Below are 22,419 nucleotides of genomic sequence, written 5' to 3'. Positions count from 1 at the left end.
TTTAAGGAAGAACATCTTTTAATGTTTGAAACCAGTCTTTCTGTGGTGACTATAAAAGCAAGAAATACTACAACAAATAACTATGAATGGACATTCTACTCTTTGTAATCTCCCACACAATAATTTCTGTATTATCATTTACATCTCTTAATACTAGCACAGCATTCTGAAGTTGCCAAGCATAAGTTGTATACAACTGAGTGAAAAGATCAAAATCTACTCAGATTTCCAAAAGAACTGCAGAACATGGAAAATGACAGTCCCAAAAATGTCCATTTGTATGATCATTGATAAAAATATACGCCCATATTGTTATAAACAGCATGGTTATAGTGCCTACTGATGCTGTACAAAGGATTCCATAGAGAAAGAAACTTAAGTAATGTATAATAAATGGTTCATAGGCCAGTCATTTAGTTTCCATTTTTAAACGTCTTTCAAAATGGCTCATGCTCATGAAATGCAATGTCCTGGCAGTTCTGGGGTCTGTGTATTGCAGGGACACTGATGAGGGTAGTGATGTTTTTCCCTTTGATGAGGACGACAAGAGTTCAGGGTCCAGGATTTGTTTAGAACATCCACCCCTTTGCTGAATTTAGCAAAAGGGAACCAATCAGTGAATCAGTACCAAATAAAAATAACTGGATCATGCTGAAGCCACATCTGTAGAAACTGAAATCCATTCCATTGTGAACATGTTGAATTTTAAAAGTTACTGCTTTTTGTTCAAAGTGTGGATTTTAATGACATCTTAATCCTTTAGAAACGTGCTTCTGCTCAGTGCAGAGAACAAAAGTGCCGCCAGTTCTTCAACTGTAAGATAAGGTGTGTTTTGCAAACATAAAGCACATTAAATCCTCATTTTGTAGGTCGATATTAAGAAAGGTCCTCATGTAGCTGGTGCATAAATGTCGACTCATTTGCTTCCTGGAAAGCAGAAGAAAGGTAAGTAAGTACTTACCAGAAAGTCGTGGAAAAATAAAACAGGTAATATTCAAATTCTAAATACTGAGGATGTCATGTTTTCTAGTAATTAGCCCAATTTCTCAAGCTGCAGAGAAAAATTCTCTGATGAACTTCATGGATAAGGCAGTTATTTTCCCATTCCAGGATACAAGGAAGGCTGCTTCCCAGCTCTCAAGAGCTGCGCGTGGCCAGATAAGGAGGGGTAGCTCGTTAAATCTGCTCTGGATGAGCATTTCCACTCTTTGCTGTCCCTTCAGACCATCCTCCATTTAGCGGTGTATATACTGCTACTTTCGAAAGGACTATTGGCTTACTCTCTTTGTGATGCATCGAGCAAAATCACACCTTAGCTCCACCATCTTTGCTTTACTCCCTCTTGTACATCCATCTCCTTATTTTTCAATTGTTTATAAATCTTCCCAGAGGCATAATTATTATAATATTCGAAACTGAAGCTTCTTTAAGGAAATCTATATCTGTGATTCTTCTAAACCTAGTAAATCAGGTAATCTACAGAGAACAGTGTTCTTCTGTATTTGTATAGAAAAGAAAACAGACATATCATTGTGTAAAGAGCAGTAACTTTTCCTTGTAACAGTCAAATGTTTAAGCCAAGTCAATATACTTGTTGATCAAGACACTCTAGAAAGTTTTCAATCTTTCACCTTAATTTAGCCACATAGAGACCCAAGATATTGGACATTCAGGGCTCATTAAGCACTGATGAAATAGATCATATAATTTTAATAATAGAGAATAGTATCAGAAAATTTTTACAACTACTGTATACTTCATTTTGAAAAGCATATTCTCCCACTACAACAAGGTTTTGTTGTAAATTGGCTTTTCAGTGAATGATCTCTTCTATCTGTTACTGGACTGATGACAGGTCTTAATGGTGATACCGTATTTCCTTTATTTATTATAATGTGAATGTATTAAGTCAGCATTTGGAATACATTCTGTCCAAAATGATTGTAGGCAGAATTGTTCAGTCTTCTTTTCAGGGAATAAATATAGGCTGAAAACATCAGAACAAAAGATAGAGTTGCCTTCCTAGGCCCAAGCTCTCAATCTCACACACAAAAAATATTGGTCCCAAAATGCCACTTCATTTTTTTTAATGTTCAATTTGACTGATTCCCATTTTGAAAATGGATAATTTTGCAGTTAAAATTTACAATTTTCTGGAACGTCTCCAAAAGACAGAAGTATGATGATGGATCCATGGCGATTGGAAACTCATAAAATTTTATTAGGGATTAGTTGTGATATTCATGTAAAATATTTAGCATGATTTTGGCACATTAAGAAGGTCAATAATTATCAGTGGCAGCTCCAGAATTTCTATATAAGACAGCTTACGGTCAACAACCTGATTGAAAGTAGAGTAAGAAGACTTGTTTTGAAATTGTAATTTTTCATAGTAAGTATATTGCTTTTATTTAGATTCCACATTTTTTTTTGATGTTCCCGGAAAGGAAGGGTGGATGGAAGCTATGGGTAAGTGGAAAATCACCCCCGCCCCCCGCTCAGGCCATACCAACGCCACGTATGATCATTAAAGAAAGGCTTCCATTTAGGAAAGATAGGGTCAGACATTCATTCCTCTATGTACAAGGGGGCACAGGCACTAATGTCTAAAACACAGAGGCCTGAACCGTCTCTTCAGTTTTGCTAAAACTCCTATCTGTCCACATTTACCTGATTTTTCCTGTAAACTCTGAGTAATTTGGTTTTACTATGTTGAACATTTTTTGTCTCTATTTTCTTGTACTGTTGTATTCAGTTCTAGCTCCCGAATTGTAAGCTCCCAAATTGTAATCATTCATCAGGGCTTCCACATCATGATTTTGGACAGCATATCTATACGCAGCAACTCTGTTTTAATATGCTATCTTCATTTTAAAACAGCATATTTTTATCTTATCTATATCATTTATTGAGTTTTTAATTCTCATTAATTTTTAGCTTAGCTAATCTAAATTTTCCCTTTTATTTTCTTTTCCTTTGTAAATTTCAGTCTCCCCTAATATCTACCATTTTCAGTTTCACATACCCTTTCCTAGTCAGAGAGATATTTAATTATTTGTGATTTTTTAAAATAACTAGCTAGAAATAATCAAGAAATAAAATTTAGTATATGTATAGCTTTTGTGCAACATTCTAACTTTTCAAAGGTGACAATTTCATAATTTAGCCCAGTCCTCCCAGAATAAAGATGAAATGTAGTGATCTGCTTAATATTAATAGGCCTTATTACTCATTCAGGCTTTGTTTATAATTTACATTAAGCATCTCAAAACTTCAAGGATGTGCTAAAAATGCTAGATGACTAGACATATCCAGAAATATTTGAAGCCTAGTTTATAACCTCTTTTTGATAAAATGAAAACAAGTAATATATAAACTAATGTTATTAAAGCCGTATATAATTTTTGTTATATACTTACTTAATTTACTCTCTTTGATCTGCATGCACAGTATGAAATCATAAAAAAAATAAACATCACCACACCAACACTGAGTAAGGTAATTTCTACCAGGCCAAGGAGGTTTATTTTTCCAGTCACTTGATTTCTGAACATTTCTGCCTTCTCATCACCAATGGTACCAGTCTGTAATCAAGTTAATAAATAACGTTATTTGGTTAGATTTGGGAACAAAATACTCAACTCTCCACTTAAGTGTATCACTTTTTTTTTTGAAACACCGCATAGATGTTAGTCATCTTTATCTGTAAGACAAGCCAATGGAATTCCCTTTGCATGCATGTCAAAGAAGGCAATAAATGCCAAGGTAGAATATTTAGAGAGAGAAATATAATCTTCCTCCCTTGAAACATGTCAGCTAGCATTCTTCAATATACTGATTTCATTGATAAATACAATGGTTTTACTGGAATGTTCTCCAGTTTTCTGAAGGTTGTTTCCTAGTGGCAGAGGAAAATGCCAAGGGTCAACAGTTTTCTTCCTCTAAAGGCTTATACAGTTCATTTCCTAATCCTGTGGCTAATCAGTTCCCTGATTTGTACTAAAAGATCTTGTCAGGCACTAGATAGACTGCCTACGTCTACTCTAACCTGGTTTTTGTAAGTTTGGTTGGCTTTTATTGGCACTACAACATTCACATGGAGTTATTTGGAGTTACACGTTTACATGACTCTTTCCTAACATATGCATTATGACAGGAAAAACTGTTTAATAAACATTATGAAAATAACACTGAAATCTAACATAAGCGTGATACTTCTGTGTGATTTGGTACTCTCAAAATAATTATTATATAATTAATAATATATAAATCTCCCATATATGCAATGGAAACACAAGTTCAAATACTATATATGTGTATTCAGTTTTCAAACAGCAAAAACTTTTTCTATCTACCAAGAAGTTTACTGTTTTTAGTGACTAAGAAATAAAAATACTAACCTCATTAAGCCAAAGAATAGGCACAAAATAGTTCTGCTTCAGACCCTTTAATGCTCTGTAATAAACATTGAAAATAATTATGAATATATATAATAATATACTACCCATATATGACAGAAATGTTAATAATTATTAGTGAAAATAAATTTTCAGAAATTAGCTGCTCTTGAAACTTGGTTAATAAGTACCTTGATGTTTGTTCCCTGTAGTGAATCATTTAAATTTTAATATGGCTGTTTCTCAGACATCTTTCACTCTTATAAATCTAATACACATTTCTAATTAGACTGACTTTTTCTAAGCACATGTTTTGTCCTTTCAAAAAATTATATGCAGGAAACTAAAATATGAATGCTAGAAACTATTCTCTTGAAAATATTTGGACAGCTAGCAAAATGAGCAGTGCCACAAATATTCCAAAATATGTGTAAATACCATTACAATACACACTAGATATAATTCTAAATTACAAATGAAAGTTATAAGCATTTAGTAATCATTTAATGACGTAAAGCCAAATAGAAGGTGAAAGTTTTATTATTTCCACTTCCTGTCATAGATATACCCACATTCTTACAAGGAGGTAGTAAAAATCATAATGAAACTTTTTCCAAGGGACTCACTCAATTTTTCTTGCTGGCTTGACCAATATGTTGATCTGCAGCCGTTTTGCAAATCGTAAGGTAAATCCAGTTATCTAAAAAGAGAACAAACTAAAAAATTACCAACTTATTTTAAAAACATTCTTTTATAATATCCAAAACTTATTTTTACTGTTATATAGAACCTAAGGTGAAACTGTTGTACTTAAAACTTGTGAAATTTATTAAAAAATTAATTGGACTTATTAAATATTACATACAAAACTGTCCATAATTACATTTTATGTGTATATGCCTGTATGTATACAGATGTATACACACATGCATATATATGTGCACGCGCACACAATTTTTTGCCCAAACTACTGTCAAGGTTTTAGTTAGATTTTTGATTTTTATCTGAACTGGTTTTGGCGAATCAACAACAACAACAGTAGTGAAACGTAGAACTCATGTAGTCAGTTTAAATCCTGAACTATATATTGTCAAATATATATTCAGTCAGAATCCATGTATCATCCGTATAATTATAATGCTACTTCTGTCATTATTTAAACTGAAACATGACTACTAAAATCCTGGCATTTCATTTAACTGTTGACAAGGGAATATTAAAATAAAAGTTAAAACTGTTACACTATAGGAAATTTAGTAGATTTTTTTTACACTAAGTATATCATAGATCTTGCCTCAAATGCACATATACCCATAAAACTTTTTAAATCCCTCATAGTCTAGTGTCCCTTCATGTAAGCAATACTTGCAGATAAGTATGAAAGAAGCCTAAGAGAGTACCTTATACCAAATTGTTTTAAACTGATTAGAATCATTTCCATCATTGCTATTCCTGACCTTTGCTGAAAAACTAAAATTGAATTACCTTGACATTTCATAAGCAACAATAGGAAGAAATCAACATAATTTTCATTGAAATAAAAGTAATTTATCAAGATTGTGATACAATAAATATCAATAAATGTGACTGACAAAAGGAGAGAATTTAATTTTTCCTTCATTTTAAAAAAACAAATGAGATAAATAATGTATTTGCTTACAGGTTCAACATCTAAGTACGTGCTGTGTTCTTCTTCATTTGGACTTAAGCCTTCAATAGGTTGTGAAATATCAGGACTTGCATATAGAAAATGAGGAAGTGAAATATACACAGGTTTTCCTGAAAACAAGGTTTAAGAGACAATTGGGATAAATTGTTTTCCTCATTTCATATACCACTTAGGAAAGACTTCCTTGAAAATAAAGCTTTTTAAGTTAGAAAGAGAAATGCATAAAGTTGGCTTTGAATACTAACTGGGGGATGAGGGTGAGGGAAAATTATTATATCTCATTGCTTTTTGATCAAAAATAAAATATAAATTTCTGCATCATCCTACTAACCATTCAGTTGATGTCTGTCGTTTATCCCTTAGGTGTTTATTTTCAATATGTAATGCTTAGCTGCTGAACGCAAAGTTACAACCATATACCTTCATGTTTCAGGCAGTAGTATGTCTATGGACTGAGAATTTATTTAAGAGGCTTTTGTTTCTTTATTCTCACCCATTCCAATATGAAGAAGGTGAGCAAAATAAGATAGACTCCAAATTTCATGTTTGAATCAATTCTTGTCTCAGACACCCTGAAATATACTTATTTTAATTTACCATTTTCTAGGGTAGAAAAGGTTAGAAAAACGTCAGATGGGTAAGTTACGATGCTCAGAATATTCTGGGAACTATTTTCATTTTACCCTAAATCTATAAGGAGCAACAGGGATTCTGCACAGCAAAGAAAACCATCAAAAAATGAAAAGGGTATCTATGGGATGGGAAAAAAATATTTGAAAAATGCATATCCCGTAAGTGATTAACATCCAAAATATATAAAAAATTCACACCACTCAAAAAAATAAATAACCCAATTAAAAAATGAGCAAAGGGCCTGAAGAGACATTTTCCAAAGTAGCACTCGGAAATATCAGTAGGGCTTTATCTAATAATAACTAAGTTTTGCAACACTGAAACGACTGGGACCTTGACAGCGGTACAAAAATCAAAACAAAAATATCCTACCACCACCTTTACTTTCTGCCCTCATTGCTTTCACACTTTAAATTTTTGCTGGAAAGGATTCCTGGGTGAAGTTTAAAGAAAACTACAGATTATGGCATGGATTGTGCCGTTGAGAACTTTTACTCACCGTCTTTGCATTTGCCAATATCTAGCACACCATATGAAGTACAATTTTTGGAGATAATTTTTTCTGTGCAGAAACAGTGATTGTCTGGATTTAGAACTGGAGATGCGAAAGCCAAGGATGGAAGACTAAATCTATACACAGGTATTCCTTTCAGATTAATTTCGGCTCCAAACACAGCATAGATTGACCTAAACACAGATAAAGATCTTCATTTATACTGAGGACATTTCTCAGAGTTTCCTTTATAGATTAAATATTTATATGACTCCCTCAAGTCCTCTATTTGTGCCCAATTTAAATTAAAGAAAAATAACATTTCAATCTTCTACAACTTAATCCTGGAGAGAAAGGCTGCTCACATGCTGGGGTGTGTGCCTATGGGTTTTGATATATGTCTCCTACACTCCTGCATTTACCAAGTGTCCACCATAACCCCGGCAACATACCGGGACTCAATACATGTTTTCTAATCCCCTGTTAATTCTAGTTGAAGAAATGCTGCTCTTTTCAGTTTTACAGATAAGGAAAAATTCAGAGATATTAAATGCTTACCCACACCACAAGCGTTTAGAAACAGGGCTAGGATTCAAGGATATCCGTGTGTGTGTGCCAATGCTTTTGTAATAGCTGCTAGGCCCCATCAATTTGAAAAGATGCTATACTGTCTGTAGAGCACATTAACATAGCCCTGTGACTGTGGTATCATCCTCTTTGGACATCTTTACAAAGACTGAACATGCCTTTCTAGAGTTGACTGTTACTACACATACTACTAGTTTAGTAAAAGAATGAAAATATAGTTCTCGCTTAGAAATAACAAAGAAGAAAATGATTTGCATTATGCAAAATATCCTCCTACATCTTTCAATTTTTTAAAGACTTATGAACACATTATGAATTCCATATTGTATTTCTTCTTAATACATCAAGAAAAGACTTCCCTAAATGTACTTTATTTTTCTCAAATAACATGATTATTAAGTATGAGCTTCTTGGTCTGTGTTTTATCTCTTAGGTAAAGAACTGTGACTTCGAGAAATACATCAATGTCTTTGTCTTACCTGCAAATGTCAGAGGAGAAGAACTGCAATACCTGGGTCTTCTCAATGAAAGGTGGAAATGATGCTGCGTCTGTTTAAAAACCAAGCCAGTGGCAAGGGATTAGGTGTAATGTGTGTCCTAGACAAATCTAGAAATCTCGATTCCAGCAGGGTTAAGAGAAATAAAATGCAAACTGTATATATAATATTAAAATTCTCCGGTAGCCACATTTTAAAAATGAAAAAAGTATCTGGTATATTTTATTTAACCCAATATATCCAAAATACCATTTTAAATACAATCAATATAAAAATTAACAAAAATCTCAAAATCCAGTGTGTACTGTATACTTACAGCACATTTCAGTTCGTACTAGCTGCATTTCAAGTGCCGAATTGTGGCATGTGCTAGCAGCTACCACATTGAACCAGTCTGTACACCGTACACAATCACTGGTATTCAATTTCATACTAAATTTTCCCACTCCTTAAAAATTAATGAAAGTTAAAAAACAATGGCAAAATCGCACGTTGTTAAAACTGTGATTGTGTGTTTTGAAATCCTCCACCTATCAGTAGAGTAGCACTTTTCTTACCTTGAGGTTCCTTTAGAACTCATTTTGGTAAATGTTGTTCTTACTTTTAGTAACGATTCATTCACCTACCCTAACGTCTGATTAATATTTTTTAAGTCACTTATTGAAGTTCTCTCACTAAACAGAATTTCATGCAAATGGTTGGAAAATGTACACATCAAAATAAAAAGGGCATTTGTTGAGTTTATTGAATCTCTCCTATGGTTATGACCCATGGCACACACTGGATATAAGCAGGAAAAATGAGATTATTCCTCCATTTGCTCCACAAATGAATATCACCAAAATGAGCCACCACTGAATGTGTCTGTTCAAAACAGTAAGACCTATCCTTCAACTATGAATACCACGCTCTTCTTCTGGTAACTGCACTAACCTTGTGATCTTATTACATTTCATTTATATTTTTGTGATAAGTGAAATGTAACAGAAGATCTCAATGAACTTGATACTGCCATTGAGAGAATGTTGGGACAACTGCTGTCCCAACATCGTAGCCATAAAAGGAAAAGAATACCTTGCAAAGCTTTAAAAATGATCTGAAATATCATCGAAAATTGTGTCATAATGACACCAGCAATTACCATGGGCCATGACCATAAGATAGCTGATATTAGCAGGGCTCTTTTTTGTAATACATTCAACTGTAAATCAATATTTTCATTTTCTGTCTCTTTAAACTTACTGAAGAAGGTAGAAGAGGTACATCTAAATCACGATAAAAAAACACCTTGGAACACTTTCCATTTCATTAGTCTCTTTTCCCTAGTGCCATAACTAAGAATCTCTCTCACAGGGATTCCATCAGAGTCCTCTGGCCTGTTCAGTCTACCTTTGCTCCTAGTTTGTTTCACTGCTTTTTCATTCTTAGATGATACTTTTAGCTTCATGCCCGATACACATGTATTTATATTATAGTCATTAACGAACCCTCTAATTCCTTTTTTTTTTTTTGAGGTACGCAGGCCTCTCACTCTTGTGGCCTCTCCCGTTGCGGAGCACAAGCTCCGGACGCACAGGCTCAGCAGCCATGGCTCACGGGCCCAGCCGCTCTGCGGTGTGTGGGATCTTCCAGGACCGGGGCACGAACCCGTGTCCCCTGCCTTGGCAGGAGGACTCTCAACCACTGCGCCACCAGGGAAGCCCTCTAATTCCTCTTTTAAAACTTCTCTGCTTCTCTGTTTTGGAAAAAATTTTAAAATATATTTTTAAGCCCATAAACAGTAGTTTACTAGAAGAAGCACAGTATATTTTTCTCTGTGTCTAAGGACTGAAGTTTATGCTTACGAAATTACTAGAGTTAGTGGTATTGGGACACTTGACTATTTGCAGAAATGAACTGCTGAGAAAGGACCTCCTTACCGATCCCCATGACTCAAAGCACTACAAAGCAAACTCAACGTTTGGTTTTGCTCTTTTCTTCTAGAAGAGTGTTAACAAAATTAAATAAACATGGAAAACTCAGCAATACGTTTGTGAAAATGAATATTCTGTTTCCTTTTTATTCCCTGCCTTTTACATAACTTTGTATTTAACATTTTTCATCTTCATTATATTACCGTCCTATAAAGCACTGTCTCACTGGCTTTGTAAACATTATACTCTGCTTCTGCTTCTTAGCAGCTGAAAGTTCACCTCTGATTTTAATTACCTCATGGGATTCGATTCCCATTGCTTTTTACAATCAATTCTTTTTTTATGCTATTTTTATTTTTTTATTATTTTTTATTTATTTTTTTTGCGGTACGCGGGCCTCTCACTGTTGTGGCCTCTCCCGTTGTGGAGCACAGGCTCCGGACGCGCAGGCTCAGCGGCCATGGCTCATGGGCCCTGCCGCTCCATGGCATGTGGGATCTTCCCCCACCAGGGCACGAACCTGCGTCCCCTGCATTGGCAGGCGGATTCCCAACCACTGCGCCACCAGGGAAGCCCTACAATCTTAATTCTTAAAATAATAGGCATATGTGTACTTTGCCTTTTTTTAAGGAGAATAATAAGCTGGATCTACCACACACTAAATCTAAATTCATAGTACCTTCTTTCTTCACAACTCTAATTCAGAATGTGCATTTCTGCATACATTTTTCATGGTTAGTACACGTATAACCTTGTTTTGTTGCTGTTTTCTCTCTCATTTCTGATCACCTCATTCAAAAATCCGTGGCTCTGTCTTAACAGCTTCACTGATTCTACCTCATATTGAAACCTCAATTTGGATGCATGTTTTACTTTTGTACTTATCTTGATTTTTTAATTCTTTCAGTTTTAAACCATTATGTACACAGTACTTACAAAAGGTGCAGACAGTGACGACTACGCTAAAACTTTCTAACCCCTGACTTCTGTGGCCAGGGAGGGAGTTCAATTAAGTAAAGCTTTTATGAAGCAAACATTTCCCCAGGAATGCAGTAAAGGCTCATCTTCAATGGTTGATCTTCAGAAATCCCATCACATTAGACAGACATTTACTAAGCCTACGTAAGAACAGAGACTCTGAATTATGTTGCAGGGATACAAAGATAGGTAAACGCATACCCTCAAACTCCAGAACACTGTAGGTACCCTGGTGGATTTGTGGGAGAAAGGAGTTGGTTTCACTGTGATTATTACCACAAAACAAATGCCCTTACCTGTACCATTAATCATGTCACAATAACTTGGCCAATAGGAGAGATTCCTTAGGAATAAAAAAAAAAAAAAGAAAATGATCAGTCTCATTTCAAGAGCACGTTTTCACATTACATTGTCTATTATGAGTCAGTACTCCTGCAAAAATAATATTGATTAGACTAGATGTATCAAATGCTAGGTTTAAGAAATGTTCTAAGTCATTTGGTCTATGTTTTGTTTGAAGTTTGCATCTTGTTGAGATAAGTGAAGCGCCTGATGCCATTAAGTGGCCAGATTATACAATAAAAGCTGCCAGAAGTTGGTAGTTAGAAACAACTTGGAACAGAGTTCTGCAAAAAGGAAATTGAGAAGCACTTATCAGAAATTTAGCTGTCTACTTAGGGGAAAGTTTTTTTTGTTTTGTGTGTTCAGCTGAATAGGAGGAAAATATTAACCAGATAACTGGTATAAACTCAGTATGAGGGAAGAGGGAAGTGTGGAGGAGGACAGAAAGAAGCAGATGTTTGATCAGTAGAGATTAGAAACATGTAGATAATCAATTTAAACTTTTCCTCTCTTTTACCTCTTACGTGAGTGGGCATTAAAGTAGGATGGAGTTTATTAATTTGTACTCTGGTATCTACATAAGATATATGTATCAACATATATATCTGGAAACAATAAAAACAACAGTAGTGATAGTTTCTCTGCACACTCAGCCACTTTTTGGTGATGGAAAGTGGGTTTTTCACACTCCCAACATACCATCCAATAAGATGTCAAGGCAAGCTGTTGATTCTTTGTTGTCGTTGTTGTTTTTAATTTAATTAATTTATTTTTATACAGCAGGTTCTTATTAGTTATCTGTTTTATACATATTAGTGTATATATGTCAATCCCAATCTCCCAATTCATCCAACCACCATCACCTCCACTGCTCCTGCTTTTTTAAACAGAGTAAACTTAATCATGCTCAGTCTTGCCATGGTCAGTTAAATTAACCTTGTCATAATCTTAAACTCATGGGAAATTCTTACTCCAATTTGGAGCATTTAGTAACACTCCTCAAAAACTCTCTGTAATATTGAAATAGAGGAAATGCTCACTTGCCTCAATATATAGTGATTTCCCCTAAAATGAGCATTTAGATGTGTTCATTTTCCTCCATTAGAATTTTCAACAAAAATACGTGACTATGAACTCTGTAGAAGAAAAAGGACTACACGAGTGTTTAACTGTTTTAAGCAACTTTTAGATAGGAATGCAGTGTGAGGTAATGCTTACTTAATAAAAATATTTCACCTCTTTTGATTTTGACTATTCTTTGTCAGAAAATCACTGACTTAAAAGTCATTTTAACTTTGAGGAGAAAAGGCTTTTCCCTTGATATTTATTGGGGTTCGTCCTATTTTAGACATATGATGAATAAATCAGGTGTACTCCAGATAAACAGGCACAAGCTAGGGGAAAGTAGGAAATCATGGCTATATGAACATATCTCATTCTACTACTGCTTCCCAGGAGGCATGCTCCTTATTTTCAAGTTTAATATGTCAGTTTTAGCACTTGAAATACTACTTCCCTTATTGCATTGATAAAGTTTTTAAAAGCTAAGTTACCAATATAGAAAATATTTCAAGAAAATTTTGAAGGGGAAAGTCATGAAAGTGTTGGCATGGATTCATTAAGCTTCCACCTTTATAGGCACATTTAGTCATGTCCTTGGAATGAACAATTTTTATTTGACATGCTCGGTTAAAATAAAAAAAGCAGAAAGATGTATTTTCCTACTTACTAGATGAGTTAATGTATTGATTTTCTTCCTTTTCATTTGTGGTTATGTAATTGTATGAGTGCACGATAACGCTGGTTATGCAGCAGAGATGGAAGTAGTTTCTTTAGATTTCTTTATGTAAGAGAACCTATGTATAAAGGTCAGCCCTCAGTGGGTCTGACACTCAGCACCTATGCACTAGTGTGACCAGTCGTCACAACTAAAGGGTTAACGCCTGGCAGAACAGGAGTTTCTAGGGCTGAGATACAGGCAGGTCTGTTCCACAGGTTGGTGTCTATGCATTACCAGTTGTTAAATAAGTTTCTTGCCTGCCTTAGAGTACCTTAGTGACACACACACACACACTTTGTGTGAATACTTACTTTTTGCCTTTATATGTGTCGATTATGGCAACTTTGCTTATGTCGTCCTTTCCGCTGAAAACTTTATAAACTCCATCTGCAGTATTGTTGTACTGAAAAGATGCGTACAAAGAAAAAATTACTTCTACAACAAGCCACATTTTCTAAGTTATAAAATATGTAATTAACTTACACATTTCTCAGTGGTTGTTCATAATTTTTTAATATGATTTGAAATATATATATGCAATAAAGTTTTTAAATTTTTGGTCTTTAACATTTTAAAAAGATATAATATAAAAGGTGCCTAGAAGTAAGCGCTAGATCCTCAGACAGAAGGAAACAAATAGCAAAGCTGACATCCCACTCTAGCACACTTTTCATAATTAAGCCAGAAAGGCCATCTTAATCACTACTCCTATTTTATTGAGGTGAGGGGATAATGAACAAAACCTATGAGAACTGTGACAGATTTCTAGAAGTATTCTCCATGTTATGATCTTTAATAAGAAAATAAGTGCTTACAAAATTTAAAGCAGAATTAGCCAAGGAAAGAATTAAGAATATTTGTGTTAAATAATAGTAACTGAATTTATTATCCCTTAAGGCTTTCTATATTCATATTTGATTGATCTATGAACTTGCAATCCTAAAAACCATCTAAAGTAAAATAACAACCACGAACTGGAGAATATAACTAATACGTCATATAGTGCCAAATGAAATCACCGTCATATTTTCAATGCAATAGTCACCTTGTCCTATTTATAATTCAAAACATTATGCTATAACTAAGTACATAACCAAGTTCACATTTTTCTTTATCTCCAAACTGCCATTTCATGACATTTGTAGATTCCTAGAAGTTCTTATCAACTAATTCTGTGAAAATATGACATTGCTGACTTATCAATCTGCTGTGCAATTTCTGGTGACTTTTAAATTTACATTGAAATAAATTTGTAACAGGTCTAGAAAAGGAAGAATGATATGATGAATACAATTAACAAAAATAAAAATATGGTATTAAACTTGATTTTTTTTTTTTTCGGTACGCGGGCCTCACTGTTGTGGCCTCTCCCATTGCAGAGCACAGGCTCCGGACACGCAGGCTCAGTGGCCATGGCTCACAGGCCTAGCCGCTCTGAGGCATGTGGGATCTTCCCAGACCGGGGCATGAACCTGTGTCCCCTGCATCAGCAGGCGGACTCTCAACCTACTGCGCCACCAGGGAAGCCCCTAAACTTGATTTATCAGACAGGAAATCAAAACCAAAAACAATGCTCAAAGTCTTACCAGCTTATAACCTTATTTTTGACAATTGTATATTTATCTAAGAGTGGAAACTTGATTAAGTGTGCTAAATTCAGATAAGTAAATTCTCCCAACTAGGAAAACTAAATCCATGTAGGTACTTTTTAAAAACTTAGAACATTTATTCCCATATCAGAAATAGGGTTAACACACTAAATGATAAAATTATGAATCGTCAGTGCCAGTATATTTATCCAATTAAAGTCTAACAGTATCAACATTCATACTTCGTACTCACAGGATAAAACACACCAACTGTAGTGGGAATAGGGTATGGAACCAAACTCAAGAATGGATCCTTATAGCCCCACAATAGTTCTTTCAAAGTTCTCTTTTGAAACATAGAAGATTTTGACTTTTTGATAAGTGAATTGAGTACTCCTTGAATAAATACGTTTGGGTAGAGGTGGGGTGCAGCCTGCAAAAAAAAAATCACCGTTTAAGACACCAATTGTAGTATCAGATTTTAAACAAATAAATGGAAAATACTAGAATTAAGCTTGATAAAAGTTTTCAACTGTATCTTTAAAATGACTGCCAAATCTTGCCAAGACTAAAAGTGTATTTTTTCTTCATCTCTGAATGATTACATTTCTCTGCCTCAGTGTGAGCCACAGGAAGAAGACTGTCAAAGTTAAATCCTACTTTTTAAGAAATAAAATTTTATTTATTTATTTATTTTTGGCTGTGTTGGGTCTTTTTTGCCGCACGTGGGCTTTCTCTAGTTACAGAGAGCGGGGGCTAGTCTTCTTTGCTGTGTGTGGGCTTCTCATTGTGGTGGCTTCTCTTGTTGTGGAGTATGGGCTCTAGGCGCATGGGCTTCAGTAGTTGTGGCTCACAGGCTCAGTAGTTGTGGCATACAGGCTTAGTTGCTCCGTAGCATGTGGGATCTTCTCTGACCAGGACTCGAACCCGTGTCCCCTGCATTAGCAGGTGGATTATTAACTACTGCGCCACCAGGGAAGTCCTAAATAATACACTTTAAATAGTTTTCTAATTCAGTTGATTATTCTATAATCTTGTTATCTTTCCAAATGAGTGTAATTCAAAATAATGCCGTAAGAACACATTTTCATAAACATAACAAAATAAATGATATCTAATAGTAGTTCTAATCATGAGATTAATTACAGAGGATTCTAGAGTATTTCAAAACCAGTAATTTCGCTGTTTGTCTACTCACTGCTACAGCCAGATTGAGAACAGTGAAAGTGTCATTCTCGGTTCCAACTGATAGTGAGGGTTCAAAGATGGCACCGTTGGGCTGTAGGAAAGAGACCGTGTGGGTCTCAGAGTCATGGGTTATATTTTCCTTGGCTAGATAACGAACTCTGGAAAAAAAAAGTAAATAAAATTCAAAATAATTGTTGCAAGTGAACATTAAGTCTCAAGTGCCGTTCATTCATGCAACAAATAATTTTTGAGTGCACAGACTATGTCAGAAATTAGGCTAAACAGGTGGGTTAAAATGATATATAAGCAAATGCTGAGTTTCTAGCAAATCAGAGAAGGTGGGGAGGGGTGGGTGGGGAGGTGTCTTAGAGGTGCAGAGCAGGGGAGAAGGAGTACGCGTTATTATAGGAGTTTACACAGTGTCTGTGGGAAAACACAGAACAGGTACAAACCCAGGCTTGGGATGGTTATGGGGGGATAATGGACAAGATACAATTCCACACAAGTGGTCTGAATGACAAGGAGAAATTTAGTTAGGTAAAATAGGGTAGAAAATAACATGTAGAAGGTTAAGGAGTAAGAACATGGTGTAATTTTAGATACGCAAACTTTTCACTATGGTTGGTTTACAGAGTTAGAGTAAGGAGAGTGGTGGAAATAAAGCCACTAAAATAAACAAGATCTCAAACATAAAAGGGTTGTGTCCTGTACTCAGATATTTAGCTTTTTATCCTGAGGGTCGGGAGGAGACAGCAGAGAGGCTGAAGGAAAGGAACAGTAAAAGCACGTTTCCGTACATTAGAAAGAATGTTCAAAGTACACAGCCTTTCCAGTACTGGCTTTTTCATAATCTCTGGTATTTTAATCAGAATTAAAATAACTAATGGAATATAATTTCCACTTTAGAGACCATTCCCCTCCATCTCTGCCTCATGTATTGTATACTTACGAGTTCTAAGCTCCTGGCTCTAAAATCTCTAGGCAAAGTACCAACTACTTTTTAGGAATGTGGTGAAGGGTTATATATGGAAAAAAATCTTTTGCAAGTATAAGATATTTACTGAGATGCAATAAGGTAGACATTATTCATTGCTCTATCATATATCTGAATGTCTATTATGTGAGGTTCTAATAGTTATCTGTTGTTATCTAACTAAGGTAAAGACTGAAAAAGCATGGGACTGAAATGGAAAAAATAAAATAAACCAAAAACACCTGACCTGATTTCAATCAGGTATAATAAAAATGTAAATTGCTATAACATAGGTAGTATGTGTGTTTTGTATCCCCAAGCAGTGTCTGGTACATGGTAAGTTCTTCGTAAATATTTTTGAATGAATAAATTTATTGTTCACATTCTTTAAAAAGAGAATTCACAAAAAATTGAAATAGATTTTATTTCTAATGTAATTTCATCAAGCTTTATTATTTATTCTTCTTGGAGTACTGTAGACATGCAAAGAATATAAAAATCTGGAACATCTCCCTGGAGAGTCTATTACTAGTCAATTACTCTTTTCTATTAGATAACTGTATATTAAAATTAGATTACATATTAACTTTTAAAATGAAAATACTTTAATTTTCAGGATTATATATATATATGTATATATATATATATAAAATAATTGAAATAGAAAAATAATTGTGACCCAAATTCTAGTTTACTTAGTTGTACTTACATTGTACCAGTAGATGGCACTGACTAACAGAAAAATCCTTTCAACTGAGGCCTGTGTTTAGAACGTACTTTTAAAAAGAGAACATGAATCACTAAAGTTTTTGTTTAAAAATTAGAATGTATACAGGTTTCAGAAAGTGTTGGTTAATAAGGCCAAAGGGAGGAATTTGCCTCCGATTTTGCTATGTACTCCTGCCAAAACAAAGTAATTAAAAAAAAAAAAAGATTGGATCTGAGAATATTCTGAAGGAGTTACCAGGTCTTCATAGAGATGGTGTAGGTTGGAACATATATCATTCAGATCTCTATCCAGGCAATTTCATGCTTTGACCCATGTCACATCTTGTCAAAGTTTCATCAAGCTCACTTTAGCAGCCGAAAGCCAAATAAGCCTGTGGTTTGAGGAGAGACATCCTCCTCCACTTAGAATTTCAACTGAGTTCAGGGTGTAATTGATGGGGAGGCAGGATCACCTCAACACGTGGAAGACTCTCAAACTATTAACTTTTTCGGAAAGGTAAATGTCATTTTCCCATCATTTAAGGCATCCAAGCAGACACTAAGGACCGTTTTGTTGACATCATGAGACAAGATGACTTGTAGTTAATCACAAATTCGTTTAACATTGTTATATAAATAGGAGTTTATTGTTTATGTACTTTAGCTGCAAATCCAACTTCTCTTCTCCAGGTAAATCAATTATATCTAACCCACCCCCTTTCATCCCTTCAAGAGCAAGGTTTAAGCCTCTAAGAATAAAATATGTATTAACTATCAACTATCAGAGCAGGACTAGGGCAGGATTCAATATTATGTTTATGTTTTCCACACCCCAATTAATATCTTTAAAAGTAAAAACCCCTCCAAACAAACAAAAAATTAAAAACTGTGATGAGTTCCCAAATTCTAAGTATTCTCTTTTATCACATGTATTCGGTTCTCTCAGGGTATGATTTTTAATCAGTTATGCATAGATTCTTACTAGGTCATATGTGAATTCTACATTTTCATAGGTACACATCACAGCTAACAACAGTTTTTGGGCGAAGGTATTCATACAGCTTTTCATAACAACATAAGAACTATAAGACCATGAAAAAATAAAAATATTTTCCAAGGTGAGGTGTTGTTTTGTTTTGTTTTGTTTTCTGGGTGTTTTTTTTTTTGTAACAATGAAAACCATGTCTTCTTTGACAGAGCTGTGAATAGTCACAGACCTGTGCCGGGAGACAGGAGACGTGGGGATAATTATTAGGACAGAATAGGCACCAAGGTGCTCTGCAGCTTACGTATCATGTGCTGCGGCAGCAGGCGTCACCCTCCCAACTACTGTTATTTCATTATATTTGCGTGTGAGCTGTCAATCTAGAAATATATTAATGCACGGAAAGGAAAGAAATTATATAATCATAGACTACCTGAAACAGAAAAGAAAGTAAAACTATGAATTAGAAGAAATCATTACAAATATGAAATTTTGTAATAATACTTGATCATGGCATATGAGTAGTTGTATTATTCTTGAGGAAAAACCACTCATGTGTATAACAAATGATACAGCAGGATTAGCTCTCTTCACATATGGGCACCATAAATATATTCCTGATACCTGGATAAGGTTAGTGTTTTTAGCACCTCAATCTCCCCTTTTCCTACTTTGATAGTTAGAAAATACACATAGTCTATAATTTACATAGGAGAAAATGTACACAAATATCTAAGAGTTACCTGTTCGTAGGTTTGTGTGAACAGGGACAAATCATTTCACTTACCCTGGTATCAGTTTGTTTTTAAATTTACAAAATGAAAAGTTCTGGCTAATTATTTCCCCCTACTTCCAATAGGCTATGATTCTATTCCAAAGTATGTTAAGGCATGTAGATAAAGGTATAGCTTATTCAGTCTCAGTACTGAAGAAAACATAAGAATGAAACTACTGAATAAATACAAACACCCACATGACCTGGAAATTAGTTTGAATAGAAGTCCTTAGCAGGTATTGTAGTTAGGTAGAAACAGTTTAATGCTGCGGTTCTCAGAATTGAGTGTGTATTGCAGTCCCCCAGAGTACTTGTAAAACTCATTACTGGGGTCTAAACCAAGTGTCTCTGATTCATTTGGTCTAAGGTGGGGCCTGAGAATTCACATTTCTACTTAGTTCCCAGGAGATGCTGATGTGGCTGGTTCAGGAGCCACCCTTGGAGAACCACTCATATAACCTACACTTTCAATTTTAGGATTTCAAAGTGCTCTGGTTTTAAAATTGTGATAGATGGTTTTTTATTTAGCATGCATATTTTAGACTTGTTGAAAATATATGCCACAAGTGTAAAACTCCTGTAACTTCCTAAATGTAGGGCAGTTAATTGGTGCTGGTAAATTCATAATAAAATATATATTTCTTATCATCATTAAATCCTTAGATTAGGGTTTTGTATAGGCAGAAACAGAATATTTCAATGTATGTTAATGGCAAGAAAATAATAAGTACATTTCAATACGATGGGAGTTGTCAAGTGGAAGCTTTTTCAGAAACACATATGGTCAAGGAAAGAGTGCCACTTTTTATGGGGACTCGCTCACCTGTACGTGTAAGGACCTCTTTGCTTAACTTTAATTTTGCTGCTGTTCACTGCCACCTCCTCTGGATTCTGCACATCAAAGATCCAAAACTGTCTGTAAACTGTGGTGCCTGTTTTAACCCAATTTTTAAAAGCAATTGTACCTTCCTCAAGGACAGTTTCCTATGAAAAAGAAAACAAGTTTGGGTTATTTCTTTGTAGTAAATACGGGCACTTGTGGGAGTTTAAAACCATTAATGAGTTAGTGAAAGAACCAAGCTCAAGTATCTTGTTTGTGAGAACCTCTGCAACCTGCCACAGGTTGCGGCAGAAATGTTTTCAACACATTTGATAGCAATCTCTTTTCGTCAACCCTTTACAAAGAGAATCAGTGTCTAATATTGCAGACCATGTCTGTCGATTGTAAGGCCAACCAGTAGCAAGCTTTAGAGTGACCTTATGGCAACATGCAACAGTTTATAACACAATTTATTAAGCTAATTAAAAGCTTTCCAAAAATTTATTATCAGGTCAAATATTAACTTCTCTTCTGCCCTCAGTGAGATGGATTGAAGAGGCAAAACAGAAAAACTGAGAGAAAATTCTAGTGGTATTGGAAGCTTTTTCACTTTCTTCAAAAGTTGGATACTTCAGGGGAACATCACTTAATATCTTTTAAATTAAGAAAAACACAAATTTGACTTCTCCCCTTCAAAACCCTGCTAAATGAGGCTTTCCCAACTCTCAGTACATTTGCAGAAACCTGCTAGTACATGTTTCCAAAAATTACAAGTTTAATTCATTATTATTAGGTTAATACTTTTTTTAATAAAAGGATGAAATAAGGAAGTTTTCATGTTATCCTTTTGTGAAATCCATTAAAAATCTTTGATGATCCTTGTAATAAAGATGGACAGATAGGAAAAATACCAATGACAGAATCAGAAAACCCTACATTAGAAATCTCTCTTGTGCTTCAGGAGTTGGGACTGAGTAGAAAGTCACCAAACCCCTTGGGTCAATTTCAGTATCTGTAAAACGAGGGAATTATCATAGATGCTCTCCTGGATTCCTTCCAAGGCTTTCACTCTCTGGGCAGGAAGCCTCTGGAGCTCTAGTAGCTAACGCAGACAAAGGTGACTTTGTAGCGGGCAGTGTTTCCAAGTAAGCACCTTGGGAGGAATGCCCAGGTGTCAAGTTCCAACTTACCTTGCTGCCAGAGGAAGAGGAAGGAAAGTATTTCACACAAAATGAGCCTAATAAGACCTAGGAATACAGGGACAATCTGACTTCTTTGTTTCTGTCACCTGGAAGCATCAATTCATAGAATGATGGATCAGGAAAGGACACTGGACATTAGCACATTTTCTAGGAGAGCGTGCTGAGACTCTGAGAAACCAGGTGTCTGGCTCAAGGGTAACTGAGGCAAATACCTAGAAGTAGAATCATGACGAGGATCCTAGTCTCTGACCCTTAGGCTGGTCCTCTTTTACACCGTGTTTTTACTATTTTTTGTTCCTGTCACCTCTGCACTTAGTTGGTAGAAGTCAAGTTAAGTTTCATATCTTCAGGAAACTTTACTTATTACTTAGTGGAGAGAATAAGGGAATTCCTTAGAGAAGAACAGGACATCAGCTAAAATGCCTTTACAAAACCCTGTGCTGTTGCAATCATTGCTGTTGCAATGCAATTGGAGCTGCTAAAGCGATGTTAGATCTTCTTACTTTTTACAAGCAATTATCCTTGAAAATCTTTTTATTTGCTCCTAAAAAGTCTATTTCCATAGCAAGCTCAAAATTAAGACAAAATTGTGTACAGATAAAGTATTAATGCTATTCTTTTAAATGTTAAGGTGTTTACCGTAAATGATGGGGCTTTTGAAGCTGAAATCTATATGGAAGCTGAAAGCTATGTTAATTTACCCATTTCAAGAGACTTTAGGAGGGGAAAACACACACGAACATACACACATACACATAATTACTCTCACCCTATAGAATGTTAAGGACTAATATATATAGTATCAATTGTTTATCATGTACCTCTCAAGGCACATACTTTATTTCAGTTCTTAATGAAAGGAACTCAATAATGTACTTGGCAGGACAGA

General features: G+C 35.0%; 1 protein-coding gene across 7 annotated transcripts in view; it reads right to left on the bottom strand.

Annotated features, from left to right (window-relative positions):
• Positions 1-22,419, bottom strand: part of LOC132430955 (platelet glycoprotein 4) — an 83,137-nt gene continuing 60,718 nt past the window's right edge. For all 7 annotated transcript variants that reach the window (XM_060020329.1, XM_060020328.1, XM_060020330.1 and 4 more), the window contains exons 4-15: positions 20,332-20,492; positions 16,078-16,225; positions 15,133-15,312; positions 13,602-13,693; positions 11,465-11,511; positions 8,260-8,329; positions 7,199-7,386; positions 6,058-6,176; positions 5,024-5,097; positions 4,401-4,455; positions 3,420-3,584; positions 1-927 (exon numbers count right to left, since the gene is read on the bottom strand). In XM_060020329.1, coding sequence (XP_059876312.1) covers positions 3,420-3,584; positions 4,401-4,455; positions 5,024-5,097; positions 6,058-6,176; positions 7,199-7,386; positions 8,260-8,329; positions 11,465-11,511; positions 13,602-13,693; positions 15,133-15,312; positions 16,078-16,225; positions 20,332-20,492 — 1,299 coding nt within the window. In that variant the 3' untranslated portion in view covers positions 1-927. The remainder of the gene's footprint in view (positions 928-3,419; positions 3,585-4,400; positions 4,456-5,023; positions 5,098-6,057; positions 6,177-7,198; positions 7,387-8,259; positions 8,330-11,464; positions 11,512-13,601; positions 13,694-15,132; positions 15,313-16,077; positions 16,226-20,331; positions 20,493-22,419) is intronic.

Source organism: Delphinus delphis, chromosome 9 (genome assembly GCF_949987515.2).
Source record: "Delphinus delphis chromosome 9, mDelDel1.2, whole genome shotgun sequence".
Taxonomy (NCBI): domain Eukaryota; kingdom Metazoa; phylum Chordata; class Mammalia; order Artiodactyla; family Delphinidae; genus Delphinus; species Delphinus delphis.
This window is presented reverse-complemented; position numbering and strand designations above follow the sequence as displayed.